The sequence below is a fragment of the Catharus ustulatus genome, chromosome 6, assembly GCF_009819885.2.
Source record: "Catharus ustulatus isolate bCatUst1 chromosome 6, bCatUst1.pri.v2, whole genome shotgun sequence".
NCBI lineage: Eukaryota > Metazoa > Chordata > Aves > Passeriformes > Turdidae > Catharus > Catharus ustulatus.
The window spans coordinates 48,727,979-48,747,508 of record NC_046226.1 but is presented as its reverse complement, the minus strand read 5'-3'; the positions used below and the strand labels follow the sequence as shown (position 1 = coordinate 48,747,508).

Genomic DNA, 19,530 nt, shown 5'->3' with positions numbered 1-19,530 from the left:
GTACTGTATGGTTTGCTGTTTTGTGGGTTTTTGTTTTTTTTTTTTGTCCCCTCCACTTAAAAGCTAAAATACATGAGTTTTGTTTGCTTTGCTTTTGTTTTGTCTTGTCTTATCTTGGATTGTTTAAAAGTGCTCTTCTGTCAAAGCTTATATGTGTTGTGTTCATGGTTCTAAGCTCTATCTGGAAAAGCATTAGACCTGGGCAGAGCTGCATATTGCTCTGGAAATGTTGACACAACCTTGTGTTCCCATTCACTTCAGGCATTCGGACGGGAAAGAAATCTTGCAGAATTCCACAGATGCTACAGACACAGGCGTGCCCAGTCAAGGTCTGGTACACAAATCCCACTCAGCTTGGTTTGTTGGGTCTGTGGCTTCAGGCTAATAACATCAGAGCAGTCTGTAAAACAGTGCTTTCAGCTGCTGTAACACATTGAACAGCAGCTGTGTTTTGGTCTGGGAGTCACTTGCTAATGACAAGTTCTCCAAGGGGTTGAAGGGACAAGGTCCCTGGAGTTTCACCTGGTGAAAAGCTCCATGTGTTACCAGGGCTCTTCAGGTTTCAAGAGTGGCCCAGTTGAAAGTTATGGATAGTGCAAAGATGTTTCTTGTGCCTGGAGTAGCTTTGTCTTCTGCCCAGAATGCACGCTGTCCATGCTGCAGCAGCCAAAGCTTGCTATCACCTTGTGTATCTATTTTCCCCTGAAGTGTCTCTCAGAAAACCTTGTGGGAGTTGTACTGCAGCTCCCTGCAGAATTCCTTGCTGCCTTTGGGATCATGATGTGCGGTGCAAATGAGTACTCACATGTTCAGGGGAGCTGGGAGTTCCAGTGCCTTTTCCAGGACAAACTCTCTGGGTTGTTGTATTAGTTTGGGCTTAAGCTGTTCTCTAGGACAGTAAGGAATATCTATTTGGAGGACTGATTCAGTATTAATTTTATTTTTTTCTTACTTTGCAGGGATGAGCGCTCTTTTGGTTATTCTAGTTCTGCTGGTCTTGGCTTTGCTTATTGTTATTGTTGTTGTTCTTAAAAAGCTGAAGTGTGATAAAGGTAACTGCTTGATTATTATCCATGAAATCTTGTTTCCAGAGTTAGGCAAAGCATGCACTAGGGCTATCCCTGCTTCTTGTGTTGCCTTACAGGGGACCTGTTCAAGCGCTAGTTCATTTAGGATGTGATTGAAATTAGAAAATTATGTAAAATGAAGAGTAGGGTTTTTTTGGTGAATAAAATGCCAAGTCCTTAACTGTGAGCTTTCTTATCTTGCTGGCAGATGTCTTTGCTTCAAAGCAAGATGATCATAAGGTCCTTAAGAAGGAGTTCTCCAATCTACTTGCTTTGTATTGGCAAAGAGGAAAAACCTGTGTGTGGTTTAGATGGGTGGGGCAAAAAGTCGCAACAAATTAGATCACAAATTCCTTTCACTGTGTTTGGCTGTGGAGACTTTTTTTCTGCGATTGGTACCCTTTACCCTTTTTAACCTCTTGATGTGAATGTTAAGTCCTGTGTGAGTTTATTTTTTAGAGGAAACTGAGCTGTATTCCTTGGAAACTTCTATTTCCACTATTGTGTAATAAAGTGGTTTTGCTACTGGTGTGGTTAAAATAATACTGAAATTTATTCTAAATTTTGGATGCTGAGTTTGTTGAAACCATATCTTGCTTGACTGTATTGCAGTAAGGACAATTTCTGCCTCCTGTGTTTGCAATAGCCCACAAAAATGCTGAGAAACAAAAGCTGGAGTAGAGGAGGTTGCAAGAGTGGCTTAAAAGCTGAACTGCATCTTGTGGCCTGCATTTTATTAAGCAGGACTCTTGTCTGTATTAGGGTTAGCACAATGTTTGTGCTGCTGGTGGAAGCTAAGGGGTAGTACTGTGGTGAAATGTATGACAGGTTCAAAGGAAATAAATGGCTTTCAAAAGATTTGCTGTGTTATGGAAGTTTCTGTTGCATATAAGTCTTGTGTGAGTTCAGCCATGTTTTAGTTGCTACAATTCTTCTAAGTTTCTTAGACACTTCTTTTTGTTTTTCAGCTGCCTCAACTGATCAAGATGCAGAGGGAGGTCTGGTAAGTATGTGATGGATCAATTGTTTCATCTCAGTCTAATTGTTCACAGCTGAGTTGTATCTGATACACAGCCCTCAATGTTTGTCTCACTGTAGATATCTGGTAGGATGGGTTCCTGTGATGCAACCAGTTGTGATTCATACAAGGTCTGATGTTAAATAGCAAGTGCCTGCTGCATATTCAATAGCTGCATGTGTCTGCTGCAGTTGGCCTTGTCAATACTTGGGAACATTTTAGAGCCTGTGACCAGGGTGCTTTGGAAGCAGGGAAAAAACTTGGAGTAGCTGCAAGTTTTCACTTCAGACTGTCTCCAAGTGATACTTTGGTCCAATTAATTTCTCTTTTTGCTGCTTCACACATGTGTTCCCCAACTGATGGCAGCTCATGTTTTCCTGCATGGTGCTGTTTGAGCTCTTACTGCATTGTCACTACAAATTATTTGTTCATAAGACTTCACCACTCTTGATATAGTAAAGTGATTGAGTCTTCTTGCCTTTGGGCTCATGTCACAAGTTATAGCCCAGGACTTGACAGTTTGAATTCTTGGTCCTAAGCAGTCCCAAAAGAGGAGAGGTTCAGGGCTCAGAGCATGCCAGTCCCAAAGTATATACCTAAAAAGGGTTTATCCAGCTGAGGCTGGCTGCTGGCACATGTTCCAGCTTGAAGCTGGTGATACCCTGGCATCCTGTAGTCAAACAGTACTTCAGAACCTTGCTGTTTGAGTCTGAAGAAACTTACTGCTAGTCTAGCATTCTGCAAGATAAAAACAAAACTGGACAAAGTAAATGAGAGCTGGCTTTAACTTCTCTAGTCAGAAACTCCATCCTTACCAGGACCACAAAGCAAAAATGAGCTCAGTCTTAGTTTTACACAATAAATGTTAGTCTTGATGAGGAACTAGAAGAATCCAGCCTCTTCTCACAGTGTGTGTACAGCACTATTTTCTCCCTGCAGCTTCTCTTGTCCCTCACCAATGCATTACCCACCCAGAATATGCACTCCTGTCTAATGTGACTAATTACTTTTTGATTAATTCAGTGTGTTTTAATGATGTTAAAAATACTTGAAGACTGAAGAAAGAGAATTGAAAGAGATGTTCAGAGGCTCACCCTAAACTCTGCTCTTTTTCTTTAAGGTCCATAAGTGGCTCAAATATGTGAAACACCCTGGGTGTTTTGTTGGGTTTTGTTTCCCTTCATGCCCTGGCCAGATTTGCTGCACTTCATCTGTTTGTAGAAGCTGATGCAGAAATGTGTCAAAAAAACCTGGTCAAAATGCTGTACCATAGGAATAGGCAAATAGAACACCTCTAACTTGAATAAAATGGTTGTAGAATGATGCAGTTACCAACCGGTGTACAGTGCCACTTGTCTCTCATGTAAGAGCTGTCACAGGCAGATGCCAAGCCTGCACTTGGAGTGCTCATGCTGCTGTAAGAACTTAATTGCTAAAGAGAGTGTTCCACTGATGCATGCCTAAGACTGAGTGTTTTGACACCTACACACCTTCTCTCTAAAGAACCACTGAGTTCATATGACTCGATTGCCCTCAACAGCTGCTGATACTTGAATAGCTGATGCTGGATGTTGAAGCAGAAGTGTTAACCATGCTGTGCTCTTCCAGTCATGTGTTTTTCTGTTCAAGACCTGTCCTGTATAAATAAGATCACCTTCTCTAATGTGTTTCTGTCCTTGAACAGACAGTGTTTTCAGTGATAATCACATAGAATTACCTGTGTGCTATTAAGGTGGGGCTCCCCCTCATGTCCCTGCTTATAAACTTGGTCAGGAGGTGGTGTTACCTGTAGGTCACTGTTCCCTGTGCGAGCAGAAAACATGCTGGCTTGTGCTTACAGGAGTGCACTGCACCTTAATAAACCCAAGTGTCAGGGGCAGGAGAGTAACTGCTCATCATCATTTTCTACGTGTACATACACATTCCTAAAGCTTGCCAGCTTTAGCACTAGCTGTCATGCTAGACACGTGATTCTGCTTTGTGCTTGTACTGTTCATGCTGACTGGGGCTGTACTGCCTGGGCTATGCTTGTTTAATGAATTGGCAATGCCAGAAATGAAGTGGGGGCTTTTCTTACTGGCTTCCATCTTTGTCCCCTCACAAAAGCTATATACTTTACACAAGAGCTCACTGGCTTCTTTCAGCTGATTTATAGTTTGGGAATCTCCAGGGAAGCTAATCCAGCTCCAGACAGCCCAAGGCAGTGAACTTCCATGGAGCTGCCAGGCTACTTTTCTACCAGGCAACAGTTCTGAGCATCACCCTTGAAACAGTAGTTATAGGCTTGGGGCCCCCTGGTGCTCTTAAGTCAGCTCAGCAAGGCAATTTAATTCTCTCCTGTCCTAGGAGGGGTACCTACCTCCTGTACTTAGAGAGGAGCAAGCAGCAACCCACATCAGTAAGGATGTTAGAAAAAGTTTCCTGTGGTTGTTGTAGAGGTAATGTGTGAGTCTTACTCTGCAGTCTGGTGGGTGCAGAACAGCCAGGGAGGTAGAGACTCAGGCTCTGAACCATTTGAGGTCTAATTCTGTAAAGCCTGCAACTTTGCCAAATTAACAGCTCTCCTTTCTCTGATGTCTTCAAGTATTTCCTTTTCTTCTCCTAGAAGAAAACAATGGAAAATAATGTGATTTCTGAGCAGGGCTCTGCCCTGTCCAGGAATTGGAAGTGCTGTATGACAGTGTAGTTGAAAAGGATTGCTAAGTCCTCTTTGGCAGCAAAACCTGCCCAGAAATCTGCATTTCAGCAGAATGTCCCATCTAATGTTCCATGTAAGCTCCAACAAGTTGTAAAGATAACTGTATGTGTGTGAAATTATCATAGTATTTTCTCTAATGTAGGTATTCCTGTTGTTGAGCTCTTAACTATTCCTAGAGCTTTGGGGCAAAACAAGAGAGGAAACTTTGCCTTAAAGCTGTAACAGGAAGCATGGGAAGTGTTAGCTTGAGGGGGGGAAAAAAAAAATCTTCAATCCCTCATTTAATTTACTCTGCCTCTTTCATCTCCCCTACAGAAGCTACCCTTTTGTGATAGCAGTGAATGTTGCCTTGGAGCCAGAAGCGTGTCTGTTTCACCATGCAATTCTCTTTACTCCAGTGCTTTCAGGTCTGCTCTGAAATCTGCCCCCCTTCCCCTTTTTGCTGTAAAAGCAAGCTGTCAAGTAGATAAAAAAATGATTGTGGGTAAAGCACCCTGATTTGTAAGAATAATGGTCCAACTTTGTATTACAGCTATAAGAACCAAGTCAGATAATGGCTCAAAGTGGTAAGTATTCCATAAATGGGCATTACTTGGAATTTGGTTGTTTTTTTTCCTGTTGACTTTAGTCTGCTTAAGGAGTAGTAGAAAGAGGCTAATGAATATTGCTTAGAGCTATAAGGCTTCCAGTTTATTGTAAAATATGCTGAAACAGGATTATTGGTGCATTTGTAATCCCGGTGGTGAACTGTTCTGCTCTGGAGCACAACTTTTCTGCATGGGAGCATAGCGTAACCATTATTTTAAGAATAAGAATGGTACAAATTTTGGAAAAAAAGTTTTCAAACGAGTCTGCATTGCAGCACTGTACTCTCCTTTACTTCTTACTCTGCTTTGAGTGAGGTTTATGTCAGAGTGAGAGATCTCTCTGTCAAATGTTCCCTCAAGTGGAAGAGCACATCAAACCCACACACGTCCACCTGTACCCAGCAAGTTGTTGTGCTGGATGTCCAGATGATGGGGTTTGCTCATGGGGGTCTATGCCAGCAGCATACTGAAGTGGTTAAAACTTCCTCTTCTGTAGCCCTGCCAAGGGAACATGCCAGCCAATGAAGCCTTCCTCAAAACCACCTTTACTGGATGTCTCCTGCTTAGGAGACCATTTCTGACATGTGCATCAATACCTTTAGCTACTCTCAAGACCACTTAGTAGAAAACCTGTTTGTCCTGCTGCTTCTTAGGTGTCAAACCCTGCCTTGCTGCTACTGTTTGGTCTGTGCAGGTATTGGCTGAAAATTAAGGGGAAAGTATGTATGTGAGCTATGGAAAAAAACCCCTGTGTTTTAAAATCCAAGCTGATGTGTGTTGTGTGCTTCTTCTTGCAGAACTGAGAGAACCCTTGATGTCTTTATAGAGGAAGAACCACCACAGTGTGAGCGGCTTATGAGAACTCAGCTATAGGAAGATGATACTGAGAAAATTACTTCTATTATTATTTATTCTATTATTATTTATTCTACTACTATTTATTCTACTATTATTATTTCCTAATAATAGAAAACAATGCTATGAGATGCTTCTCCTCTGGAAGAACAGACTGGGAAAGCAAGAATGTATTATTAATTTAGTGGATGCATTGAGGGGTATAAGATATGGATATTACAACATATGAAACTTTAAAAAGAAATAACATAATAAGTAGAAACTGAAGATTAATATTTATGATGAACTGCAAACACGTTCCTGTGTAACATATGTGTGTCTTCAGACTTCCTTTAAGTGAGGGTGTCAGAAACTGCTAGTAGAAATGGAATTGACACCCTCACCTTATGCAGAGAGCCGGCAGGGATGTAATGGCTCTGCTGTTTTCATGTTTACATGACCTGCCTACCTTTGAGTTGTCAAATATTAAACTCAGGTATCGGATGCTCACTTGGCAGTCAGGAGGAGGTCGGGCATCCCTTAGTGTGTGGCAGTGCTCTGCTGCCCCAGCCTGGCTAGTGGGCTGCTGTTCTTGTGAGTACTTTTTCGGTGATGCTTTTTTTGTTTCGATTGGAAGGGATTGCTCAGCGCTGTTATGTCGAAGCAATAAAAGCCTGACTTAAGACGGAAGACAGACTCTGGGACTTTCTTCTGGCGGCGGTGTCTCAGTCGTTGGAGTTATTTGAGGGACGGCGACTCTCGGAGCCGGGCTTGCTTGGCACGGTGCTGTTCGGTCACGGGGTGGCCGCGGCGCTGGTCGGTGCGGTGAGGGGCCGTGCGGGGCTGGCCGGTGCGGTGTCGGGGCGGGTCAGGGCCGTGTGGGCCGGTCGGTGCGGTACCCGCGCCGTGAGGGGCCGGGCCGATCGGTGCAATGCCGGGGCCGTGAGGGGCCGGTCGGTGCGGTGCCGGTGCCGTGAGGGGCCGTGTGGGCCGGTCGGTGCGGTGCCGGTGCCGCGAGGGGCCGTGTGGGCCGGTCGGTGCGGTGCCGGGGCCGTGTGGGCCGGTCGGTGCGGTGCCGGTGCCGGTGCCGTGAGGGGCCGGTCGGTTCGGCGCCGGTGCCGTGAGGGGCCGTGTGGGCCGGTCGGTGCGGTGCCGGTGCCGTGAGGGGCCGATCGTTGCGGTGCCGGTGCCGTGAGGGGCCGTGTGGGGCCGGTCGTTGCGGTGCCGGTGCCGTGAGGCGCCGGGCCGGGCTGTGAGGCGCTGTCCGTTGCCCGGGTGACGCGGCCGGAAGTAGCGTAGGGCGGGCGGGGCCAGGCTTCCGGACGCGCTGTTGCATCAGCTCGGGAGCGAGGGCAGGCGGAGGCAGCAGCACCAGCGGGATGGCAGCAGCCGCCAGCGCCGAGCACGGTAGGTGGGCGAGCGGCGCCGCGGGCCCCCGGCGGGGCCGGGCCGAGGGGCGGCCGGTGTTGTCACGGCTCGGCGGGCGCCGGGGTCGCGGCCCCGCCGCTGTCACGGCGGTGGCGCTGGGGTCGCCTCCCCTGCGCGCCCCCCGGGCTCGGCTGGCGTGGGGCGCGCCCGGAGGGCCCCGCTGCCGCAGAGTCCCCGCTGGGTGCGCGTCCCGCGGGACGCGGCTCGCCGTGTGCCTCGCCGCGGGTGTAAGGTTCGTGCTGGCGTTCAGTGATTTATGGAGAAAATTCACCCACGTCACCCACTTCTGGGAACAGCTGTTCCCCAGCTCGCCGGGTGCTGGCGGAATCTCGGTGCGCTCGGTCCGTGCGCTGCTCAGCGCGCCCGCCGTGCTTTTCACCTGTCTCTGTCTCCCTTCCGAAGCCGTCAGTGCTCTCCCCTGAACTCACGCCTGAACTTTTGGACTTTTACGGACATTTTTTGTGGTCGTGTTTTAATGATGGGTTGTACTGTTCGCTTCCGTATGGAAGGAGGGCTGGGGTAGTACTATAATTTTTGGTGCTACTGTAGCAAATGGAAACTTGGAATACCAGTCATGCAAGTGTGAAATACCATTATGGTATGTAAAGGGTTGGAAATTTCTGTCATTCCAGCTAAGGATCTGTAAATACAGATATTTATGCCCCTTTTTCTTTGTTACCAAAAGTTACTTTGCTCTTTATTCATCACATATAATTCCTACTAAAGCAAAACATTTATTGTTGTCAAGGGATGACTTTTTCAGAAGTCTTTTCAGTATCTTGGGGGGAAAAAATCCAAGAAAGTTCAGGTGCACTTTGAGAAACTCTTTAGTTACTGTTGGTTAAGGTGGGGGTTTTTTTTACTGGAACTGGAATTGTTATTTTTAGTTTCAGTTCGGGAAAAGTGGAAGTGAAACTTTCAGGACTCAAAAGACTGGGATTGTCAAGCTCTTACTTGGTGTGGGATACTCCAGTCTTAAAAATCCCTGCTCATCTAAAAGCTTCTTGCTCCTTGTATGTGAGTCTTGATAAGTCCTTTGTTTTTGTGTCTCTGTGTATGCTGTGTCTGGTATTAGCTGGAATCACAGCATTGGTTTGGTTCTTGTGAAATGTTAAGGGAAAAGGAGATTTCATCTTGGCTGAGCAGATGGTTGGAATTCTTTTCAGAAGTGGCTGGCCAGGATGATAAACGGGCAGTTTGGAGCTTTATTAATAATCTTACACTTGTCTTTTGTGGGTTGTCTGAAATTTGTGAAAGCTAAGTAGGATGAGAAATTACATTTCAAAATGTTCAGAAATGGATAAGATTTATTTTTGGAGAATGCCTCTGTGGCATTCCCCGAACATTTACAGTGTCATCAGTTATGATTTACAAGGTTAGCAGGTTCAGGGAAGCCCAGGAAATGCAATTTTTTCCTGAAGCCAAGTTATCTTCCTGGTGTTGTGTTAGCTAGTTTATTGCCTACTTTATGGCTTTCCTGTATTTACTTTGCTGTCCACACCTTCAAGGAGCAGAGGTTTTCAAGTTAATAAAAGTGGAAACTTTCAATGTAATTTGGTATAGTGGAAGTTACGTGTCTTGATTAAACCTCCAAAGTTATTTTATGTGCAAAGAAAATGTAGAAGCTGTCCTGTGCCTTTGAGTCTGTGTGTCGCTGCAGTCTCTCAGACAAATTCCCAGTGTCCTTTAATAGTCTCTGAAGCATTCCATGCATGGAAAGAATAATGTGTGACAATTGTATCACCCAAAGAGATTGTACACCAGTGATTGTTGTGTGAGAATGGTATTAATTGATGTCTGCAGTGGAATTTTTTTTAACAACTTTTTACTGTTACATTCTTAACATTAATTCTTCTGATTTTTCAAGGTTGTTTTGCTACCTCTCCAATACTCGTGCTCAATGCTGCTTTCCTCTTGTGTGATACGATATCTATGGATCATTCTGTTCACATGAGTTAAAATTCAGTGTTATGCAACAGCTCTGTAGTACTCTCGTGTTTCTACTGCCACGGAGACACTCCCTGATGCAATTGAGTAGTAACAACTGTAGTTTTGGGGATGGAAAAAAAATTGCAATTAGGGAGAAGGGCGATCCCTTAGCCTGTTTTCCTAAAGCAACAAGGAAAACGGGTCAGATGTACATGTATCCATTGGCCGTTCTCCCTCAATGTTTTTTGAATCCATTGATTGGTATTAATTAATCAATTAATTTGACAATGGGCAGCTGCCTCTTGCACACCATTGGCAGGCTTAGCAAAGATGGGCTGGAGCTGTGCAGGAGGATGGGGATACTGAAGTGCTTGGGAAAACAAGATGCAGCACTTAGGAGGTACCAGGAAATATTTCAGCGGGAGTGTTTAATAAATTGAAGGAATTGCAGGACAGGTGGAACAGAAGATGCAGAATGGAAATCACAGAAAACCAGATTCTGTAGATTTACTGTTCTTTTAGTTGTGATATCAATTAAACTGAAGCAGACTGTTATATAGACAGCTGTCACTGATTCCTTTTGCTTGAAAAAAGTGATCCACAGCTACACTGCCTTCCAAGACAGCGTTATCATAGTCATTTGCTCAGCACAGCCCATGAAGCTGATGTGGGACGCTGGGAATGGGACAGTGAGCCTGCCAAACGCTATAATTTCAAGTATTTAATGTCTGTGCCAGGATTGCTTAAAAAAATTTTGGCTGTTAACCTTATCAATGCTGAGCTGGTCCCAACATTCACAAGCAGTGTTTGCCACTTCTCCTTGCCAAAATTAGCTTGTATGGGTGCTGTAATATTTGTTGTATTTGTGTGTAAGTTTGGGCAACTTCCCTTTTAGATTGGTTTACAGATGTGGTTGGAAAGCACTTATATTGTTTCAGATACACTGACTTGCTTCCCATTAGCAGCCTGGTGTGTGAATAATGGTCATAATAACCATAATAATACATTGCAAATTGAGTGTTGTTTTTCCTCGCAAAAGATCTTTTCTTTGAGATATAGTTTCATTTCTACCCAGATCATTCTTGTAATTTCTTTTTTTTTTTTTTTTTTTTTGCCTTCTCCCTCATTGGTTCATGTATACAAAATTCACACTGTGGGAAGACTTATGTCTTAGATTTCCACTGTTAATGAACGTAACCGTTTCAAACTATTTCATGTGTATAAACATGTGAAGTTCTGTACTGATAAACATCAGTAAATATTTCGGAGCATTAAAAGGTTATAGTCAAATGAGCTGTGTGAGCTGAAGCTGAGTCTTATTCAGCTGTGTAAGGCAAACTTATAAGGTTGAGTTATAAACCATTATTTCCTTAGTATTTCTTATTTGTACTAAGCAATTACATGGATAGCCCTTGATAAGGGTTTATACTTTGCATGGATCTGTCTTCTTTTGTTCGTAGATTTTAAATATCTTTTGTGAATTTTGATTTTAAATTTTTTTTGTTAAGAGTTGAATGCAAACATGCTTGATATCTAGCTGCAACTTTGCTGTCGTATTGAGTTGCTGTTGGGTATTTTAATAATTGATTTCCATATACAAAATGGTTCAAAGTTTTAACTAATGGTATTTGGAAAGACTTTAATTGTGCCACCCTCACATCCTCTCCTACCCATCACTTTCCCATCTCCTTTCATTCCCGCCTTTCCAAGAGTTGTGTTCTGTGAGCACCTCCATGGTTTGGGAACTCCTCATGCAGGAGATATTCTGCCAGTGTGAGAAGTTACACTTCTGGGATTTGGGAGCAGGGACAGGTGCTCTCCTACTGCCTCTCTCATTTTACTGCACATGACCTTGGTTCAAATTACCTTGCTGGCTGACTACCTTGATGGGATATTGCCTTCATGTTTATACAGTACTTTGAACACAAATGGAGCTACAAACACTGAATCATGGTAGGAAAATGTGAATGCTAGGTTTTGCCTAATGGTAGTGCTAGCCCAGTGCCATAACCTCAGAGTGCTTTGCACCTGCTGGCTTGCACAGGGCTTGCTGTTCCAGTGAGCATTCCCACTAGCTTACTGAGCTTTCCTCTGTGTCCCTGTGTTTGTCAAGATGAGACATAACTGAACCTTCTTTGCCTATATACCAAAGAAATCATGAAATTAAAAAATTGTGAGAGAGGGGCATGATCTGATGTCCTTCCCGTTTGTTTGTGTAGATTTTACTCATTTTAAATATTATTTGTGTGCTTGAGGAGAGAAAGAGGCATGGGAGAAGTATGGGAATATACAGCAGCAGCTGAAATTTTGAGTTTCTACACCAAGTAGGAGGAACTGAGCATTGTGCTGGGAGCCTGCATGCAAGCAGCACCCCTGCAAAGATGTAACTACAGGCACAAGTTCAATAGACATATTCACAGCCTTTCCACAGTGTATAAAATGAATCTTATTTCATTATTAGCAGAATGAGTGTTTTAGCAGCGTGGAAAAAAGAGTGACTGATTAGGTTTGCTCTGTGTGAGGGATTTTCTCCAATTTTGGTAGGTTATATTCTTAATGAAAAAGACCTGTGTTCTTGTACTTATAACTCTTTGAAAGATGTCTTTAAAAATTTATGGCAACATGAACATAATCCTGTTAACAGGAAATACATAGTTATTTTGTAGCTTGTATTAAATCTAATTTTCTCCAATTTCTTAGCCAGAGGTAATTTACAGGGGGAGATATATATTATAAGGATATATTTTGGTCATGGGATCTCCTTCTTTTAATGCTGACCAAATGTCCTGTGCCTCTCTTTACAGCTTCCAACTACAGTTTTATTCTGAGCATTAGTGAAGAGGAAGCCAGGGTGAAGGCTCTGAACGAGTACCTGAGCACTCGTAGTTATATCCAGGGGTTCACATTTTCACATGCAGATGTGGAGGTGTTCAGAAAGTTTTCGGGGCCACCTGTGGACCAGTATATCCATGTTGTCCGGTGGTACAGACACATAGAAGCAATCTATGATGGCAGCAGTGAAAAAAATGAGCCTTGTAAACTTCAAACAAGTGAGTAATATGAAACTGGTGGGCAGGTTGTAGACTAGCTGACATTGTATTGGTTGTTATTGCTGAGAATTCCAAGAAGTTCCCTTTCATACTTTCTTGCACGCCTTAAAATTTACAGTATCAATTTGTATTCGAAGTAGTAACATTATTCTTGCATACAGTTACTGTGTAATTGATGGATCCTGACCTATTTAGATGTAAAAGCTGTTAGCAATTTTTTTATGTTAAAATTCCTTAGTGTACAGAATTTGATTATATGCATTTTCTTTAAAAAGCTGACTATCTTCTGGTTTCTGAAAGAATATGTGGCTTTGGGCTTTTTCCTGCAAATACCAAGATTTGCCCAGTCTACTTTTTTTCCTTGCAAAGTTAACCAAATAGTTGTTGTATAATATACAAATCCACAATAAAATAAACTGAATACTTCCTCTTATGATTGTTATTAACACTGAACTTCACAAAGAATGTCTGGGATTCTTTTTGAGCCCTGGTAATTTAGGCATGCTGATGATTTGAGGAAGTATTAACTGGTTAATCTAGACCATTGTGTAAGCATGGGCAGGCATTTTTGGGAGCTGCATCACTCTCCTGAGTTGTTTCCCAATGAGCTAGTCTAATTTAATTGCTTTATAGTGAGATCCTTGCTCAAGGAGTCATGAAATAATGAAAAATAACAACGCAGAGCTGTTGTATAGTGCTTGCAATACCTACAAATGAATGCATGTCTGTCATTCTTGCTGATGGTTGTTAACTATTATTACTCCAGTGCCATCTTCTCACAACCTCACACCATTTGTGTTCTCAACTCCTAACAGACCAGCAGTTAAAATCTGACTGCTGTGAGTAAATTCTGTGTGTTGTGTGTGCCTGCATGTGTTTGTGCTGGTTATTATTTCCTTCCAGCAGAGAAGGGATCTCAGCTGCACCCCTGGCTCTGATAGCAGATTTATCCACTAACTGCAGATTGTCTGTAGACTTCCATGGATCAGGGTGGAGCAGTAAGAGAAAACGTTTCCATTTTTCTGACCATGAAATCTTTACTGTTAAATCTCTCTTTCTGACGGGTTATATCATCATGATTGGTGCATGTGTTTCAGGAATCGTGGAATGGTGTTCTGCAATGTTCACCATGAAAATAACACACAAATCTGCCAATACTTCTTAGGCCTTGAATACTTCATTGCTGTTATTTTTGGTGTACCAGGAAACTCCTTTGTGGATTAGAGCACATGAACTTCAATTCAATCCAGAGGAAAGGCTGTAGGCTGGCAGAGGTGTATTTGACCAGACTAACCAATGTTTTACCTGCCTGTTACTTTGCCCTCGGCATCTGTAAAGTGGATAAAATCTGACACCTAACTCACAAGCTGAGAAATATGGGCTGTAGTATCTGGGTTTTTCCTTATGTTCATGTGGTTGTAACTGAAGAAAGCTTTACAGATTTATCTTTTATTAGACTCACCCACACAGGCTTCTTTCCCCGAGGGAAGTGTTGGCCACAATTAAGCATGCCAGAGTAATCTTTGTAAATCAAAGAGTAAACAAATCCATGCCTTGCTGTATGACCCATGTTATGGAGAGACTGCTCTTGAACTTGAGGTGTTCTCTTCAGGAGTACCTCATGCAATGAAATGTTTAGAATGGACACATATTTCCATGGATTCATAGCATGGAAATGAAATTAGTCCCTTTGTGAGGCAGAGTACTACACTTAACATATTTTTTTCTTATTTGGGCAGTTACTCAAAAAAGAAAGGTGAAGAGATTACATTTTTTATGCCATGCATGTTTGTATTACTTGAAGGTTTTCAACCAAAATACGTATATGAAGATATTGAGGGGAACAGAGTTGATGAGAAGCACCCTGAGACATGGGATAAGAAAGGCAATTTTGTTGTCAAAACAAATATTTTTTTAGAATATTTTAATTGCAGTTAAAATGCATACCATGAGAATTCCTAAAGATAGTGCTGTGTGTATTAAGCTGGCAAACTTGCTGTATTTTTGAATTTCTTGGTTTTGCTTTCATTCCTAGTTAATTTCATAATTGCTTTTAACATCATTACAGCTGTAAGCAGCCCAGTACACAGCAAACTGCAACTAACTGCAACTCTGACAAATCACATGCCCATACTTCTCTTTGAAAAAAACCCATGAGTTTTAATAGCTATGTTGCTTCTTACAAATCTAGGAGAAAACAAATGCACAAATATTGTCACTAATATTACCCAGGTTTTATCTATTCTCTTTAATGACAAAATGTAGACCTCTTGCTGAGCTGGAGCATATTTGTGGTAAATGAGTGTGTTCAGAAATGCCTTGTGTACATAGCAGCAATGCATGATAAAAAGCTGAGGTTTTTTCTAAGCTTTTCTGTCAGCTCTCCCTCTCACCCTGAATGCACATACTCTGTCAATATTGGCTCTAGAGACCACCTCTGGACTCTGGAGATATTTTGCAAATTCTGTGTGAAATCTGTGATGTGTCATCACGGTAAAATCAGTGGTGTTGCAGATAGCCAGGACTGCCGTAACATTTCATTAATGATTCATTGAATTTCAAAACTTAATGTAATACTTTACCTGAATCACATGCTCTTACATGTGTACGCTCTTCCTCACTGCTACTTGGATCAATAGCTAATAGGAATGGCAAGTTAGAGAGTAGAAAATAAACTAGATTGAAACAATTTACTTTGGTTTTGGTGGCTTTGTAGGAGGTTCTAACAGAAGTAGTTGAATTAGTAGGATTGAAACTACTTTCTCCATTTAGATGTGGAGGTTTTTTCCTTCTGAAATAATGATAAGGAAAAAATGTTATGTTACAAACCTGTTTGTGAAAGGGGTCTTTTCAGTTTTCTTTAAACAACCTTTTCTCTTAGGTAAAGGCAAACGTGTGCAGCCCCCCTGGTCTCCCCCTGAAGGGACAAAACATTCCAGGCTCTGCCTCTACAACAGCCTGACTCGCAGCAAGGTGAGTAAATGAAAGTAGAGATTTCCCTAGAAACACAAATAGAGCGGTCATCAGATGCTTGTTTCTGAAGTGTTTGCTCTGTCAATAGTCAGTCTCTGGGTTGTATTTTGTGGAATGTAAATAAGCACGGGCCAGGAACTGTGTGCCAGTCAATTGCATTTGCTGAGCAAGTGGAATACTATATACACTAGTATATATACACACTACAAGTGTGTGTCTCTTTGTGCATATTGCATAATGTTCAGTTCCCAGTTTCAAGTTGTCATGCAAAATAGCCTGGCATTCAACTGTAATACACATAAGTGTAGGCAGTATAAGCAGAATAAAATCAGTTTTGTTATTCAGGTGTTTTCTGTGTAAAAAAAGTTTCACCAATTATATAGTTGTAATATACAAAGTGTAAAACTTCTTGTGGTCTTATTTGAAAGTCCTTTGGGAAAGAGGAAATATTAAGATTATTAATTTTACATGGAATCTAGTATTCTAGTATCTGTGAACTGATTATAACTTGTAACCTTTTTCAATGCAAAAGAAAATTTTCACTAGCAGCTGGAATAGTGTCCTGCTTAGTCCAGGTTTTTGTAACCTGATATCTTGATTGATGAGAATGCATAAGAACATAAGCTGCCACTCCCCATTATCTCTCTTACATGAAAAAGCTAGTGGTGATCTTTACTCATGGTAAAGTTGGGAATGGAATAACTATTTTGATTTTTGTAATTATAATCCTTGTTTTCCTGTTCTGATCTCTAAATGGGTGTTACTGGCCTGTGGTCATGTCTTCAATTTCTTCTGACCATTGTACCTTCCCTTTCAATTAAGGAAGTGTTTCAGCCTCAGAATGGAAAAAAGGTCTTGTGGTATTGCTGTGGTCCAACAGTTTATGATGCTTCTCACATGGGACATGCCAGGTACTTCATTCCTTACTCTGATATAGGTGGTAACAGTGCCTAGTGGAAGCAAAAGATTATTAGAAGAAGGTGTTATTTAGATGAGTGTATTAATAGAAAATGGTCTCTCTTGTCTCAATGCTTGCAATTTAAGATTAAAAACACGTTATAGTAATTTATCATTGTGGGATTAAAAACTTACTGATAGATGGGGGCAAAGTAGAACTTCTGCACAGTTATTGATTGAGGTTAAAATGGTTTGTGCACAGAAGAGACACCAGTGTTTACTAAAAACACCCCTGTATCTTTTTGGTTTTAGGTCCTACATATCATTTGATATCCTGAGAAGAATCTTGAGGGATTATTTTAAATATGATGTTTTCTATTGTATGAATATTACAGATATTGATGATAAGGTAAGGGTTTTTTTAAAATTGTAATCTAAAATGCTGAACTTTTAGAATGGAAGTCAGAGAGTCACCTGTAATAGCTACTTGATAAGCCAAGATAAATCTTACACTTATTAACAGAGACATACTTTTTGTGCACAGAGGCATTGATTTTCTCAGTTTTGTAGCATTCCTCTAGTAGCAAACCCTGTATTGCTGTGTAATAATGAATGTTGTCACAAATAATGAAGACTAAGTATTTTAAAGAGGTAATTTATTTACCTGTTGAGGTAATTAACTGACCCCATTGAGGTAGCTCATTAACTATGTATGGTGTGTTTGATTTGTGTTATTGCATGCAATTCTTGTAGCTTGTTAAATTTATAGGGACATGCCTTTTGTACATAGTGGATCTTATCTGCATTTTGTATGTGTCACTTCACAGAAGTAATTTCGTCTTTCTGATTTGTAGATCATCAAGAGAGCAAGACAAAATCACCTTTTTGAACGATATAGAGAGAACAAATCAACACCAGATCAGCTACTTGAAGATGTTAGAACTGCCTCAGAGGTGGGTGTGCTAATCTCTGCTTGTGTTTTAGGTTCTCACTCAAAGCATCTAAAGAATGCTTCAGACTTTGCTACCTCCTCAAACTTTCCTTCTTTTAGTTCTGGTACCGTACACATTAGAAATGTTCTTTGAACTGCACATCACTTTGATTTTTACATTGTTTTAGACTTGACAAATTCTTTAAAAGGCATTTCTGATTTCTGTCATCTTAGAACTTACTTGTGAGTGCATCTATTTCTGAAAGAGCATTGAGCATTTGCTTTTAAAATAATCCTTTCAAAGAGTTTTAAATGGTGGTCTGTCCATAATCTTTTAAAGCTTGGGAGGTTTTCCTTTTGTACCATTGATGACCTTGGAAAGAAAAGGCTCAAAAGCTTTTAGGATTTAGTAAATTGTGTATTCAGGACTGAAGGTGAGAGAAGGTGACTCTCTGGTGATTTTCAGAACTACAGATCACAAAGGGATTATCATTCTAATGAATTGAATACAGGCCTGGGAATAGGAGGTCTGGAAATTTTGGTCAACTATCTTTGCCTGACATACTCCCTAAACATTGCATTTAATCTCTCCCTCTGTCACATTAAAGCTTGTCCTTTTCAAATTTGTGGTAATCAACTGCACGGTTAAGGTGATTAGCTGCATAGAAAATGAAAACAGCAGTAATTGTGATGATGTAGTGATTTATGAAGTCTTTCTAAAAAATTGATTTAGATGTGAGCTAAAAATCTTGTGATTGTACCTTTATTTCTAATGAGGAGCATATTTCATGTTTAAGTAGTTGCTACCAAAGCTTTTTGTGTGGTATAATGTCTTATTCATCACCAGCAAGGTACTCTGTGACTAAGATAATATTCTGTGTATGGAGCATAGTGCTACTGTACTACAGCTGATTTTTTTATTTTTAATTGTAGCCCTTTTCAGTTAAACTAAATGAAACAACAGACCCGGATAAAAAGCAAATGTTGGAAAGAATTCAAAATGCAGTGAAGTCTGCTTTTGACCCTCTACAAGAAGCTGTCCAAGCAAAGCACCCTGCTGAAGAGATCAACAGATGTTATGAGGTAAGTTTGAGCTCCTTTTTGTATTTTATATTTGACTTGTAATTGTTAGGAGGTTTAAAGATAATTTGTAGCTCATAGTAATTCCCTGAGACATTAAGAAACCTTTAGTTCATAAAAAGAGGAATTGTGCGACTGAGAACTTTTTAGTACTTTGCATTCAATACAGGAAATTTCATTCTTCATTTCAACTACAGGATGGTGTTTTTATCAATGACTTTTAACCTTTCCAATGAGGATTTTGCTCTTGCATGTACTTAGACTTTCTCTTTGACTTTTTTGTCTTGATTAATTAGTTTCATTATAGGTTACTGAACATGCATTTCTGACATTCCACTACTGGTGGCAGTTTTCTACACAAGTGTTTCTGTCTCTGATCATAGAGGAAAATACCTCCCACAATGTTGCTCAGGATTATTTTTATTAAAAGCAATTAAATTCAGTGACAAATAATTGTGTTGACTTTATTGGATTTGGTTATGTCCCAGCAATCAGGTCAGTCAGTATAACTATTTGTAGTAGTTATTTTCTTTTAGTAGGTTATTTCCATTTTCATCTTCTCTTGCTTTCAGATTATTTGTGATAAGTACTGTTGGGTACACGTGGCTATGTGCTCCCTTATTGGAAAGACCCTGTCTCTAAATAACGGGGTTTTTTTAAAAGGCCCAGCTATTCTAATATCAAATGCTTTTATAAAAGTGTATACTGACCTAATGGAATTTTAAAAAACCCTGAAATCTAAGCAATCGTACCTTCTGCATTATATCCCAGTGTCAGAAATAGAAATCCTTTAATATAAGACTAAAAGGTATCCTTGCTGTTGTTCAAATTCGTTTTTCAGGCACTTTTTCACAATGCACACAGTAAGGCTTCTGTTAGATTATCCAATAACAGTGGGGGAACAGAAAATGTAATACAGCTGCAGGTGCCATCTGGTGTCTACAGTGCAAGTTCCAGATGCCTGTTTAAGTGATCAGTATCAAAACACATACCACTTAACAGTTTATCTTCCTTACTCTGATTGTTTCATCTGTATGT

At 41.1% G+C, this 19,530-nt stretch overlaps 1 protein-coding gene and 1 long non-coding RNA gene across 3 annotated transcripts in view; both read left to right on the top strand.

The window, feature by feature from the left end:
- The first annotated feature begins 2,033 nt into the window (after positions 1-2,033).
- Positions 2,034-6,263, top strand: LOC116997607. Its single transcript, XR_004418209.1, has 3 exons — positions 2,034-2,070; positions 5,099-5,190; positions 5,316-6,263. It is a non-coding gene; the product is annotated as an uncharacterized LOC116997607 (long non-coding RNA).
- A 1,249-nt stretch (positions 6,264-7,512) lies between these two features.
- CARS1 (cysteinyl-tRNA synthetase 1) overlaps positions 7,513-19,530 on the top strand; it is a 32,881-nt gene continuing 20,863 nt past the window's right edge. Inside the window, exons 1-7 of one of the 2 annotated variants that reach the window (XM_033063026.1) lie at positions 7,513-7,611; positions 12,366-12,611; positions 15,493-15,584; positions 16,407-16,495; positions 16,794-16,890; positions 17,336-17,434; positions 18,346-18,495. In XM_033063026.1, coding sequence (XP_032918917.1) covers positions 7,584-7,611; positions 12,366-12,611; positions 15,493-15,584; positions 16,407-16,495; positions 16,794-16,890; positions 17,336-17,434; positions 18,346-18,495 — 801 coding nt within the window. In that variant the 5' untranslated portion in view covers positions 7,513-7,583. The remainder of the gene's footprint in view (positions 7,612-12,365; positions 12,612-15,492; positions 15,585-16,406; positions 16,496-16,793; positions 16,891-17,335; positions 17,435-18,345; positions 18,496-19,530) is intronic. The other variant, XM_033063027.2, reaches the window with a different exon arrangement.